Source organism: Drosophila virilis, chromosome 3, assembly GCF_030788295.1.
Source record: "Drosophila virilis strain 15010-1051.87 chromosome 3, Dvir_AGI_RSII-ME, whole genome shotgun sequence".
NCBI lineage: Eukaryota > Metazoa > Arthropoda > Insecta > Diptera > Drosophilidae > Drosophila > Drosophila virilis.
In genome coordinates, this window is record NC_091545.1 from 13650455 (window position 1) to 13663765 (window position 13311).

At 46.7% G+C, this 13311-nt stretch overlaps 1 protein-coding gene across 17 annotated transcripts in view; it reads left to right on the forward strand.

Annotated features, from left to right (window-relative positions):
* Positions 1-13311, forward strand: part of sif (still life) — a 91424-nt gene that overhangs the window by 22224 nt on the left and 55889 nt on the right. For 6 of the 17 annotated variants that reach the window (XM_032435340.2, XM_032435342.2, XM_032435341.2 and 3 more), the window contains exon 1: positions 9860-13174. The exons of 10 other annotated variants lie outside the window; for them this stretch is intronic. In XM_032435340.2, the coding sequence (XP_032291231.1) occupies positions 10862-13174 (2313 nt within the window). In that variant the 5' untranslated portion in view covers positions 9860-10861. Of the gene's footprint in view, positions 1-8819; positions 13175-13311 lie in introns of those variants that run through there. One more of the 17 variants, XM_032435339.2, reaches the window with a different exon arrangement.

Below are 13311 nucleotides of genomic sequence, written 5' to 3' on the forward strand. Positions count from 1 at the left end.
TTTTTCGAGTGCAGCAACAAATTAAATTTGCGCTGGTAATTGGATTTCAAAACACTTCTGCGACGGCTGTGTTTAATACCGCCAACAGCCGCAGAAGCTTTTGCACCCGCCACAAACATACACACACACACACACACATACACACGCACACGCACACCGAGATAGACACACTCGGAGATTTGCCACGAGTTGGACAGACGTCGCGGCAGCCGCTGCTGCCGCTGATGTTGAGCTGTCAAAGGCTCTAGCCAGCACTTTGCTTGCGGCCTGCACACGCCTGCCCCCAAATGCCCCGACTGCCCCGGCCGCTCGCACGACCCACCAGTGCACCCATTCGCGCCCTTAACACAGCTCGACGGAGCTTTGGCCTAGAAATTGCGCACCGTATCGGACGCAAACGCTAACTGCCACCAATTGCGTGGGGGCGACTTGAGGCGCAGCGCTGCCCTCGCGGCTTCTTTTATTTTTTTTGTTGCGCTTGGCAAATTTAGCGTGCGGCGTGTAAAGTAAACAAAATGAACTGGCACACAAAAGGACTTCGAATTGTAGCGCCCACCGGGCACTTTATAATTATGGCGCGCAAATAAATCTTGTCATGTTATCCTTGTTGCAATTGTTGCAAAATGCCGACAACAACGGAAATGAAAGCGGACATTGCCGGCCCGGAAATTATAAAAAATTGTTAAATACCGATTTCTTTTTTTGCGGTTGCGGAATTTGTTGTGCGTGCCAAAGCGGCAATCGAAGAACATATTTATGTGCGTACAAAAAGGGTAAATAATACTTTATGAAGCTATTCGGTTGGGATTAACAAAAAAAAAAACCGTACGAAATTGAAATTGAAGATCGTCTTTTGAACAGTTTCCAAATATGAAATAATAATATTCGTACACTATAAAAATAATTTTATTAGTGTCGCAGTTTTCTTCACAGTATTTACAAATATCAATCAAATTATTATATTGAATGATGGAATACTTTCTTTTTAGTTTTATTTACCCTTTCAATTCAAACAATTCCTAACGAATTTGACAAATTCAAGTCAATATCAACAAACTAATATTTAGTTGCAATTTCTTATATTTTCTTTAAATTAGCAAAGTCTCTAATAAGACTCTCAATCCATAATGTATCAAGATTTTTGTTTATCTAACATTTTCACAAATTGTGCGCATTTCTTTTTAATATTTCATCTGTTTAATCTGGCATACCGAAATAATAATAATAATAATAATAATAATAATTCCATCTTTACATCCATAAAAACAGCGCGCGCTCCAATTACATAGACAATATTTACAAAGGTTTCCGCTACGCACAGGAAATTCAATGCCAAATCCGTAAGCGACATAACGGCAAAATCCATTAAATAATCCACGTAAATAAACTAAAACCAAACGAAACGAAATGACACGAAAAAGAAATAAGAGGGGGGCTACGTGGTTGGGGCAGGGGCTTGGCTGAAGGCCATTCAAAAAAGAAAAGAGAACACAAAAAAAAAAAAATCAAGAACAACAAAAACAAGACAAACAATTTTTGTACGAAACGTAGAAAAAACGAACAGAGGAAAAATTCATTTTTCAAATTCCAATCACAGTTATTAAATCTTTGCTATATGGTTATGGTTATTGTTGTGATTTGATTTTATGGTTATAGATGAGAGCGAGAGAGTCCGAGCGAGCGAGAGAGGGCGAGAGACAGAGAGAGAGAGAGAGAAAAAGCGCGAGCAAGTGCGAGAGTTCAAGCTAAGCCAAGCTGAGCTGTTGTTGATGTGAAACTATTTTAAAAGAGCCAGCAAAAGCTTTGCGCTCTCTTTTAAGCGCCAAACTAAAGAGCAAATGTGACGCTCTCTTTTTGTTATTATTGTTTGTTGTTGCTGCTGGGGCTAGCTATTGCTGCTGATGCTGCTGCTGCTGCTGCTGATATTTGCGCGCGCTACAGCAGCAGCAGCAGCTACACTGGCAACATTTTGTGTCAGGCTGCAAAAATGTGGGCCTAAAATGCTTTACTGACGTCATAAACGTGTCTTTTCTTATCTGGCTGAGTATCTACAAGCGAAATGCGATGGATGATGCCGCTGCCGATGTCGTTGTCGTTGCCGTTGGCCTCTCTGTACAGTTATTTTGCGTATGCCTCTCCGTGTCTTCGTCTGCGTGTGTGTCTGAGTGTGTAAGTGTGTGTGTGTGTGTGGTACAAATGTAAATGTCGCTGGCAGGCAGCAGCACACCAATACACGCACACACACAAACACACACAGGCACGCACACAGTTACACGTATGTATGTGTGCCTGTCACTGACGCATAAAGGAAAATAATTATATTTAAAGGCAATTTGGTGGCAGCCGCAGCCTTCTGCAGTGTCCTTGACCGACTTATGTAGATTTTCTGCAGCTTACTGCCGGGCTTTCACAATTTTCACACATATAATTTTTGCAGCTGCTGATGCTGTTTGTCCGTTCGCCCTGTGCTCCCCCTGACAGCGCAATCCGCCACCGTTTCCAGTTCTTCTGCTAGCATTACCACCTACCTTCGCCACCCCCCCCCCCCCCCCCTCCTCCTCCTCCTCCTCACGCCCTGCCTATATTGTCCAAGCCTTAAACCATGGATATGTATGAATAATATTCGCACTTGCCTCGCGCCCATCTCATTATTAACATATTTCGAGCTATTTTCTTATTGCAAGCAAAAATATTTATGTGCTGTAAGTGAAAACTGGGTGACAATGCCTGCGTATGTGTTATAATTCTCTTGTGTTTGTGTTTGTATTACTACGTGTGTGTGTGTATGTTTCTGCGTGTGTGTTCGTATATGTGTGGGCGTGGCAGAGCATGTGACTTATTTGAACCAGCTTAAGCCATTTTCGTTCGTCTGTGATTACCTATGCACATTGCGGGGGCGTTGCCAAAAAACAAGAGGTATTCCGTTTATGGGCCATTTGTGGCCCTAATTGTTGCTAGTAATTAAACCGCTATAAACACCAAAATAAATAGTTTATTTAAAATACGTATTGTGAATTGTGTTAATAGGCAACTGTTGCCTACTTTTATGGGCACACGCTGCAAGATGTTAATCAAGACAAAACTGTTGCCTATTTTTATGGGCACACGCTGTACAGTGTCAATTAAGACGAAACTGTTGCCTACTTTTACGGGCACAAACAGTTGAACTTATTTGAACAGCTTGATACAACTTTTAAGCCGCATGCTTGCCATGCAGCTCATTTGTTGCCACGTGCCACAGGCCCATAAACTGCTCTTTTAGTAGAACAACCATTCTAAGTCAACTTACAAGTTACAACTTAGTCTTACGCCTCCTTCGCAATGTCATACCCAAAAACTCCATGCCACACACACAAGTTCTACTTCTGCAGTGGCTGCTATACAATTCTATTAAGTTGCCGCTGGCGCAGTTCACCCCGCCAAAACTTGTAACAGAGACTAACAAAATAAATTATGCTTACGATTTGTAAAAGCTTTAATACGCCCTAGAGCCAAATCCTAAGTGCACACAGCAGCAACAGCAGCCAGAAAGAGCAGCTGCTTCAGCTTCAGCTGCTGCTTCGCCAGCTTCTGCTGGCTGGCTCCAAAGACAACAATGAATAAATTTAATTTTAGCTGCGGCCGACCTACCGCACCAAAACCTCAGCTTGTTGTTGCTCGTTGTTGCTCGTTGCTGCTGTTGCTGTTGTGGTTGTTGCTCATGTTGACTAAACACCTTTGAGATTTCCAGCTATGCCTCGCCCTCTGACAGCTGTCAAGCGTGCTTTGGCTCCATGCAACCCAAACACCACCAACCCCCCTCTATTCAAATGTCGCTGCGCTCTGCCCCGCCAGAGCTGCCTAAGTGCATTATAACTGCATTTTGGTTTTGATGACGTCGACAACGTTGTTGTCGTCGTCGTCGTCGTCTGATTTGTAAATTATGCTTGGGCACAGAGCACACACATACACAGGCACATACACGCACACACACACACACGCAAACTGCACACTCACAGAGATTTATAATGTGACTAAACGGGCTGTTAACTAAAACAGCATCCGCTCTCTTAATGGCAGTTCAATCAAAGAGCGCGAAAGCAGCCAAGTCTGAGCTTGATGGCGGCAGCTTTTCACCGCGCTCATGTGACTGCCGCCAGCAGAAGAGAGCGAGCCGCGACGGATGCTGCGAAAGCTTTTTGATTTTGCTGATTACGTAAATAAAAGCGAAGTAACGATGCTTTACGAAATGTGGCGAAACTGTTATAAACAATTTGAGCGGCGGCCAAGAGCAGCCGAGTTAGCAACGACCCGCTTTCGTGTGTGTGTGCGAGCATAAGCTTAGCCTGTACACACACGAAATGGGGCAAGGAGCAGCAGCAGCAGCGGCGGCAGCAGCAGCAACAACAACAACAACAATAAAACAAACGAAAGCTAACGAGGCTGCCGCCTGCCCGACACAGAGAAAAAGAGCGAGAGAGCGAGCGAGCCAAACGCCGAGAGTCACTTTTGCAAATGCAAGACGAATTCTCGCTCGCTGTCTCTCTCAGTCTGTCTCTCTCTCTTTTGGCGCGTCGGCTGCGGCCATCGTCAGCGTCGCGCTTAGCTGCTGCCTGTGCTGTGTGGTGAAAATCAGTCACAACGGGAACGTCGTCGCGAGCTGTTTGCGCGCTTCATGCACTTGTGTTTGTAGCGAGAGGCGAAACACACAGAAAGCAAGCAAATCCAGAGACTGCTTACAAATGAAACCAAAACTCAAATAACCAAAATAACGCGTAGGATAATAACCAAACAATAATCAAAATATAAAAAATGTAAAATCAAGCGAATGCATGGAAAACATTTCGCAGTGCGACTTTGTCGGCCGTCAAGTGCGGAAAGTGCGTCAGCAGCAGTGAGCCAAGCAAAGCAGCCACAGCTTCAGCTTCAGCTACGGCTACAGCCACAGCGGGTGGCGGGCGGCAAAGAAATCAAATTACAAAACAGCAACACACACACACACACACACTCACACAAACACACAGTTACGAATACTAACATAGCATCCGAGACAGACACACGCAGCGCTCTGAAATCGACGCAGGCTATATAATTTAGCACACAAGTTAAACGCAAAAAGCAAAAAGAAAGATGAGCAAAAAAATGCAAAGAAATGAAGTAAAATCGGAACAACAACGCAGCCGCCCAAAAATGCGCGTGTATGCGTGTGTGTGTGCCTGTGTGCAGAAATCAAATGAGAATTGTTCGGCCAATCGCCATTAAACCTAAAATTAACAAGTGCAGAGTTTTCCAAAAAAAAAAAAAATCAAAAAAAAAGAACGAAACCAAAAACCAACAATAATAAAAAATAAAACAAGTTGAACGTAAAAAGTGTTGAAAAATGCCACAGCTGTGCAGCAGTGCGGGGCAATGGCAAAAAGAAAAGAAAAACACGCAAATACCAACGCACTTAACACACATACTAACAACAACAACAACAACAAGAACAACAACAACAAACAGAGACATTTAACAGCGTGCACAAAAGAGAGACAGGCAGAGAGAGAGAAACAAAATATAAAACACAGAAAGCAAAAAACTCAAGACTTGAGTTTTTGAGTCTAGGCTACGTTCCGTTAGATTCGTATATTGTAGTTGACGCTTGTTTTGTTGGCCAGGCTAACAGCCAGCCAGGCAGCTGTTGTTGCTGTTGTTGCTGTTTGCCTATATTTTTAGCACGCGCAGCGAAAATTTAAAACGCCAACGCACAAAAAGTTTTTGCTTGCCCTGACTGGCTAATAAAATACATATCAACAAGCAAATGGGCGCAGAAACAACAGCAGCAACAACAACAACAACAATTGTTGTGGCACAATGAAAAGGCAGCGCCTGCTGTTGCCGTTGCCGTTGCCAGTAACGACAGCAGCAGCAGCAAAAGCAATAGTAGCAGCTGCAAGGATAACCAGCCAGCAACGTCATACATGTGCAAGGATATTATCAACGTCATGCCTGCCAAAGCACACACACACACCCGCACACACAAACACACACACACACACACATAGTGAACGAGACAAAGCGAGTGAAACAGTTGGCTAAATGGCAGTCAGAGCGAGAGCTAGCGACATTTAGTGTGGCATATTTGTGCTGCTTGTACTTGACAGTTGTTTTTACTAACATTAAACGTATATATATTTATGACTGCACGTCTGTGTGTGTGTGTGTGTGTGTGTGCCTTACATGTGTGTGTCTGTGTGTGCTTGTGGGTGGGTGTGCGCTGACATTAAATGCATTAAAAACATGTTGATAAATTCATTAGAATTTATTTAACTAAAAATAAATGCACAGCAACAACCAGACACGGACATAGTCACACACACACTGACACAGACACATGTTGCCCAGGCGTAGACACTCGACTGCTGCTGCTGCTCTCATTAGTGCCTGTGGCTGCCCATCGAATTATGCGGAAATCTAATTTATTTGTCCCAGCCAGTCCGTTGATTTCAAATTGCTAGCCGACAACAACAACAACAACAACAGCAGCAGCAACAAGAGCAACAAGCAGCTTCTAGGCAACACACTTTATGGCCGCAGAGCCTTAACGAGTAAACGAAGCCATTGCCGCTATCAGTAATTTCCCCCGACAAAACTATCAGTAATTTTCCCCGACACAATATTGTTACTGAGAATGTGTTGAACAAAAAGCATTGCCTACTTTCAAGCGCAGCACAGAAACTCTTACAGCTCATTTCATATCATTCTTAGCGACTGCAGAAAATGGTTGCCTACTTTTCAGCGCAAGCTAAGCACTTTTTAGAATATAGCTTAAATCCACAAACTTTGTGAATTTGACGCTTAGTGCATTATATTAATATATTATTAATGCAAAAAACGCAACAGTCTATTTTTGGATAGAGCATTTTTTATGTTTGGACATGTTTTGTGTCATTTTATATGTTTAGACATTAACCTAACGCTGACATTAGGTGTACAGCTAGTTAGGAGCATATTCCACGAATAATATTTAAAACCAATTTGTTGCTTCTCAACTTCAAAGCATTTTTTGAAGAGCAAGCAATTTATATATCTCATATATCTTGAAGCAACAACAGCTTCAAATAGATACAACTTTGAGCTCAGAAAGTTGGTTAACAGACCAAAATATAAACAACTTTAGGCAACAGCTACCCTTTTGGCTAATCGCGCATCTTTATAGAGCTGCTTATCTGCGTAGCTGCTGCATAATTTTATAATTCAATTTTAAAAACCTCCGTGCCGAAAACTTTCGCCTAACTCTCGCTTATTGCCTATTGCCAAATATACGCCAAGATAACTGCCAAAACTTTTCGTGTGTCTAAAACAATCGAAATAATTTATTACAGTTGCCTTAGATACAAACTCACACGCTCATAGCTATAATAATGTCATTTAAAGCTTGGAGCGGGTTAGAAACAACTAAAACTTTGGGCGCAGGAATTAACTTTATTGTGCGAATCAAGATAAAATTGCTAAACAAATGCGCTCGAGCACCTTTGGGGCCTACACACAACCAAGCACAGTTGCCAACTAGTTGAGCTTCACACACACACACACACACACACACACACACACACACACACACACTCACACTCACACTCACATACTCGCACGTGCATGTGGCAAGGGGAGATCTTAACTAAACACATGGCAACTTAAACTTATCGACAACTCGCATCTAACGGCTACAAGCTGGCCAAAAGTTTATTATGTCTGTGTGCGTGTGTGTGTGTGTGTGTGTTTTTGCACGCGCGTAAGCCGCACAACCCCAACAAGAAAATAAAATAAAAATAAAATAGAAAGCAACTAAGACGCACTAATTCAGGACTAGCAGCTCGCAGCTCGCAGCATCTTCCTCTTGTTTGTGTTTTGTTTTATTTTTATTTTTTTCAGTACAACTTCCCCTCCAAAAAAGAAGTAGGCTATAAAAACTATCAACACAGCTCGAGGCGTTGCTCTTAAGATTTTCCCTGGAGCTGCTGCAATAGTAACAACAAACTGGCATAACATAAAAATACGAAAACTTATTTTTTCAAGTTTTACAACAAAACACAAAAAAAACAACAAGAAACATACTGGATCATATAATCCTTTCACTTAACAAGCAAACTTTTGGCAACAGACCGAAAAACTTTGCGCATTTCTACTGCTACTGCTACTGCTGCTGCTGCTGCTGCTCCTACTTCAGCTGCTTTTTCAACAGCTATGTTGTGCTTTGCATAAACACAAGTCAGGAGCGGGGTGTGGGCCACAGGATGTGACTTGGTGCCTCGCACATACATGACGTTGGGAAAATTTATGCATTCGCCAGCCAGGCCAGAAAAGTATTTATGTATGAGCTTATAAATATATGCGCATCTTGCTCTAACAGCAGCCCCTCCCACTCTCTGTGCGTGTGCGTGTGCGTCGGTGTGTGCAGATAGCCAGCAAATTTATGCTAGCAATATAACAAACAAAATATTTGCGCACCAAGAAGAGTTGTGCAAAAACTTTTTTGTGCCGCGCCCCTTTGCGCTGTTGTTGCAAAACTTTAAAATAACACAAGAGCAAAATATGAATATGAATATAAATAAAAAAATGTTTTATTTTTATTTTTGGGGCAGCTGCAAGTTGAAATTTAAAAACTTGCAAAGCATGCAACACGGGTTTTTTTTTTGGTGGCTCGTCTTTTTATATGCTAATTAGAGGCAGCAGACACAGCACATACACACTCACACAGACAGACTAATATGTGTGTCCTTGTGCCTAAAAAAATATACATATATATATATATGATATAATATGTATTTAAATATAAACTGAAATGCACACAAAAGCCTAACCCTGAAATATGCAGCTGAACAGGCGCAAAGCTTGAAGGCTGCCGCTCAGCTGAAAAGTAGGCAACAGAAAGTGAACTAACAAAATGAAACGGTGCGCCGAGAAGCAGGCAACAGAAAATGTTGCCAGGCATTTAAATGCTTTATTTCAATAATTGCAGCAATTAATGTATTATACCAAATTAACAAGAGCAACAAACGAACATGCAAAAAAAAAAAATACTATAAATAAATAAAATTAATGAAATCAGCAAGCGAGCAATACAACAAAAGCAACAACGCACAGCTATTTAAAGCGCAAGCATAATTAAATTAATTGTAAATAAATGTCAAAAAAAAAAACAGCAGCAGCAACAACAACAAGAAATGAAACTACGCACGCAACAACGCACAGATAAACAGTTTATCAAATAAATAAAAGAGCAACAAAAATAAAACCGAAACCGAAAACGAATGTGTTCAGTACTCGTATAATTTAGCGAATTTTTTGTGGTGCCATTCAGCGTTTCGCAACAAGTAAAAATAATTAATTATAGATAAATGTGTGCGACGTGTGTGCGAGATACACCCACACACACCCGCACTCATAGATAAATAAATAAATTGCCGAAAAAAAAAACAAAACCAACAACTGTTTAATAAATGACTGCATTATATAAATGAGCTTTTAGTTTAATTAATCGCCAAATAAATAACACACTCACACACACGCATACATGTGCAGCTCGTGCGTGTGCGTGCGTCGATTTGTGTGTATGCGTTAGCTGTGAAGCCAAATGCATGGCAGCAGCAACAACAGCAACAACGACAACAACAAGCGCAACAAACATAGCCACATCAATCAACAAAAACGCATTTCCATCTGCAACAACAACAACAACAACAACAGCAACAACTACAACCACAACAATAGACGCAACAACGCCTCAGTGCAACAGGAATAAGTTAGCCACGCCCAAGAATTTAGCATATAGCCATAGCTGCCAAAGCTGCCAACGCTGCTGCTGCTGCTGTTGTTGTTGTTGTTGCCGCCGTTGCTGTAATTCATTCTGGCCGCCCCAATACAACAACTTCAACAACAACAAAAACAACAACAACATCAAACAAACAACGAACAGCGCCAACCAAGTGAACCAAATAACAACAACAGCAAAAGCAACGTCGCCCACGAAGTCGGCGCCAGCAGCAACGTTGGCGTCGGCGTTGCCGCCACCGCCACCGCCGCTACCGCCAGCAACTGCCAGAGCAGCAACAACAGCAGCAGCAACAACCAGAATAAACAGCACGCTGCCAACAACGACGGCGGCGGCAGCAACAGCACCAGCAGCAGCGTTGCCCCAGATCCCAAGAAAACCTTCTCGCTACACTGCTGTTGCGTGATCGTCGACATTACACCCGTCTCACATCCGGTGGCACGTTTGACATCAGCAACAACGGCCTCGGGAAGGGATGCGGGGGCTGGCGCTGGCGCCGGCGTCGGCAGCGGCGGCAGCAGCGGCAGCGGGTTGGGCCTCGGTGAAAATGTCTCTCAGCTGGCGAGTCAATTGTTTCGCTTTGGCAGCAAGAAACGCACCGGCGTCTGTATCTGCAATGCCCAGTGTCGGCTGCAGTCGCTCGGCGAGGGTGCCGCGCTCACGACAACGCATCACGGCTCGCTGGATCGCTTACTCCAGCAACAGCAGCAGCAACAACAACAACAACAACAACAACAACAGCCAACACAACAGCAACAACAACAGACGCAGCTGCCACCGAAGCAGCAGTCGAGCGGTGAACGTTGCATAAGTTGGGTCGCTGATAGCGGCGCCGGCGTCGGTGGTATTCCCAGCTCCGATGAAACCAGCGAGGATAAGCAGCAAAAGAAGCAGCAGCAGCAGTTGGAGGAGGCACCACCGCCACGCCCACCAGCGCGTCATGGCGCCGGCAAGCCGCACAGCGTGCGTGAGGAATTTGAAAGGGGCGTGGAGGTTGAAAAGTTCTACCACCAAATCAACGGCGACATCTTTGAGATAACGCGACGCGTGCGCGCACGCGAAGAGGACACCATGGAGCAGCGCTGCATCCGGCGCAAGGGCTCCGTGCGCCTCACTGAGCCACACTATGTGCGTCTGCCCGACCAAAAGCCGCAGCTGCCGCCGCGTCGCCAAAAGAGCGCCGAGGAGGTGACCATGCCAAAGAGTGCGCTGCGCCAGGCGGCGCCCGAGCCACAGCTGGAGTGGTTCGATCGCAAGGCACAGCAGCGTCATTCCGCACGCTCCGCCGAGGGTGGGCAGGTGCGCGAGGAGACCATGGAATGGCTAAAGCTGCAGAAGAGCAGTGCCGCTCAACAGCAGGCGCCCGCGCGCACCTCCTCCGGCCCCAGTGAGATCACCGTGCTCAAGGATGAGCTGCCCGATTGGCTGCTGGAGCATTTGCCGCGTCAGCGCGAGCGCCAGTCCACAACGGAGAAGCCCGTCAGCTCGGCGTATGCCAAGGCATTGGCCGAGCTGCTTAAGAAGCCACTCTCCCGCCAGAGCTCCGGACCTTGCGAGGTGTCACTGCTAAAGACGGACATAGTCGAATGGCTGACCAAGATGCAGTCGACAGCTGGCAGCAAGTCGTCCCGTCGCTCGCATCATCGCCGCAACGGCAGCAGCGGCGCTGCGCCGCGCTCCAACTCGCAGGAGGATCACGCGGCCACGGAACATGCTGCGCTGCAGCGCAAACGCCACTCGCTGGGCCACAGCGATGAGGAGCAACTGCAGCAGCAGCAGCAGCTGCCAACGCTGGACTGGATTGCGTATCCGCTGCACAAGCTGCAGTCGCTGGGCAAACCGCCGCCGCCCCCATTGGCGACGACGACAGTGCCCAGCGGCTATGATGTGCCTGTGGTTGCCACCCACACGCAGCTGTGCCAGGAGCAGCGCCGACGCGAGGAACGCTCCCGGGAGCGCCGACTGCGCCACTCGGCCAGCGAGGTGGTCAGCAGCGGAGCGCCGGTGTCCAGCGCAAGCGCACACCTGGATCGACTGGAGCGTCTCTATGCCAAGCCGCACAAGGAGCGCTATCAGTATGTGCCCAAGGTAACGCCGCCCATGGAAACTATCACCACCCACACCAGCAGCTCCGGCAAGTCCAAGCGCGAGCGTTCGCGTCGCCATCAGACGCAGCGTTCCGCGACCGTGACGGATATGTCCGCTCAGCGTTCCAGCGGCAGTCACAAGCGTAAATCCTCGAGTGCGGAGCGTGCGCCACGCTCCCGTTCGCCATCGCCCTGCACAGATCCCGCCTGCCCGCTGCTGCCCATCTGCACAGATCCGCACTGCCGCTACCAGGAATGCCAACGGCGACGCTGTCTCACGACCTCGGCCAGCTCGGTGAACCTGGCGCGGCACCAGCAACTGGCCCAAGTGCAGCTGCATGCGGTGCCCGCACATTTGATGGGCGGCTCCGATGCCACAACGCCTTCGACAACGGCCACGCCACCACCACAACAGCAACAACAACAACTACAGCCACTAACGCCAGCAGCTATTGCGGCACCAATACCGGAGCGCCGTCTGGTCATCTGCCACGAGTGTCGGTCGTGCGCGCCGCTGCTCAGCTGCCAGAATCGCAAATGCCTCAATGCCGCCAAGTGCAACTCACTGCCTCGCTGTGCCGCTGATTTCAATCGGCTGCGCACCTCACTCGCCCAGCCGCCGGCGACACTGGACGACATTGAGCCGGCGCCGCTTGAACTGGAACAGCAGCCGTTACCATTGCTGCCGCCTGCCTCGCCCACACGCCACATGCAACATTATCGCAGCAATTCGCAGCCGAATACGTTGCAGCGCGGCGATTCAACCGCCTCCAGCAGCGGCCTGGCCACAAATCTCGGCTGGCTGGAGCCCGTGCAGCAGCCCTCGAACGGCCATATGCATCATGTGCTCAATGGCAATGGCAAACTGATGAAGTCCGCCTCGGCTGCATCCCTAAACTCGCGTCGGCGCCGACACAAGACCGTGCACTTTGGCGAGAATCTGTTGCGGGAGGTGTGCCAGAATCGTAAGCTCATCAAGACGGAGCAAGTGCCATCGGGCTCGGCGCCCATGAAGGCCAACATACAGATGCTCTACAATTTTGTGGAAGGTGTGCTTAGCGCCTGGGTGGACGACGATGAGGATCAGGTGCGTTCCGGTGCCGAATCGGAACCGGAGCACGGCCTCGTTGCTCTCCAGCCCATACACCGTTGCAATCGGCTGCGCTATCAGTGCATCAGGCGTGTCGTCGAGGAGGCAGCCGATCTCCAGGGCACCCTCAAGCTGGGCAACTCACGTTATCGCCATCGGCACTGGCGCAGCACAGCCAAGCAGTGTAACGAAATGTTCCTTCGCAAGGTAAACAAAAAAAACAATCTCAAAAAATTAACACATCAATAATTATTTGCGGTATTTCTGCATACGAAAATGCAACAAAATCTAATTTAAGTATATTTTTATAATCATATTTATAGCAAACGTTTTTACCAAACCTA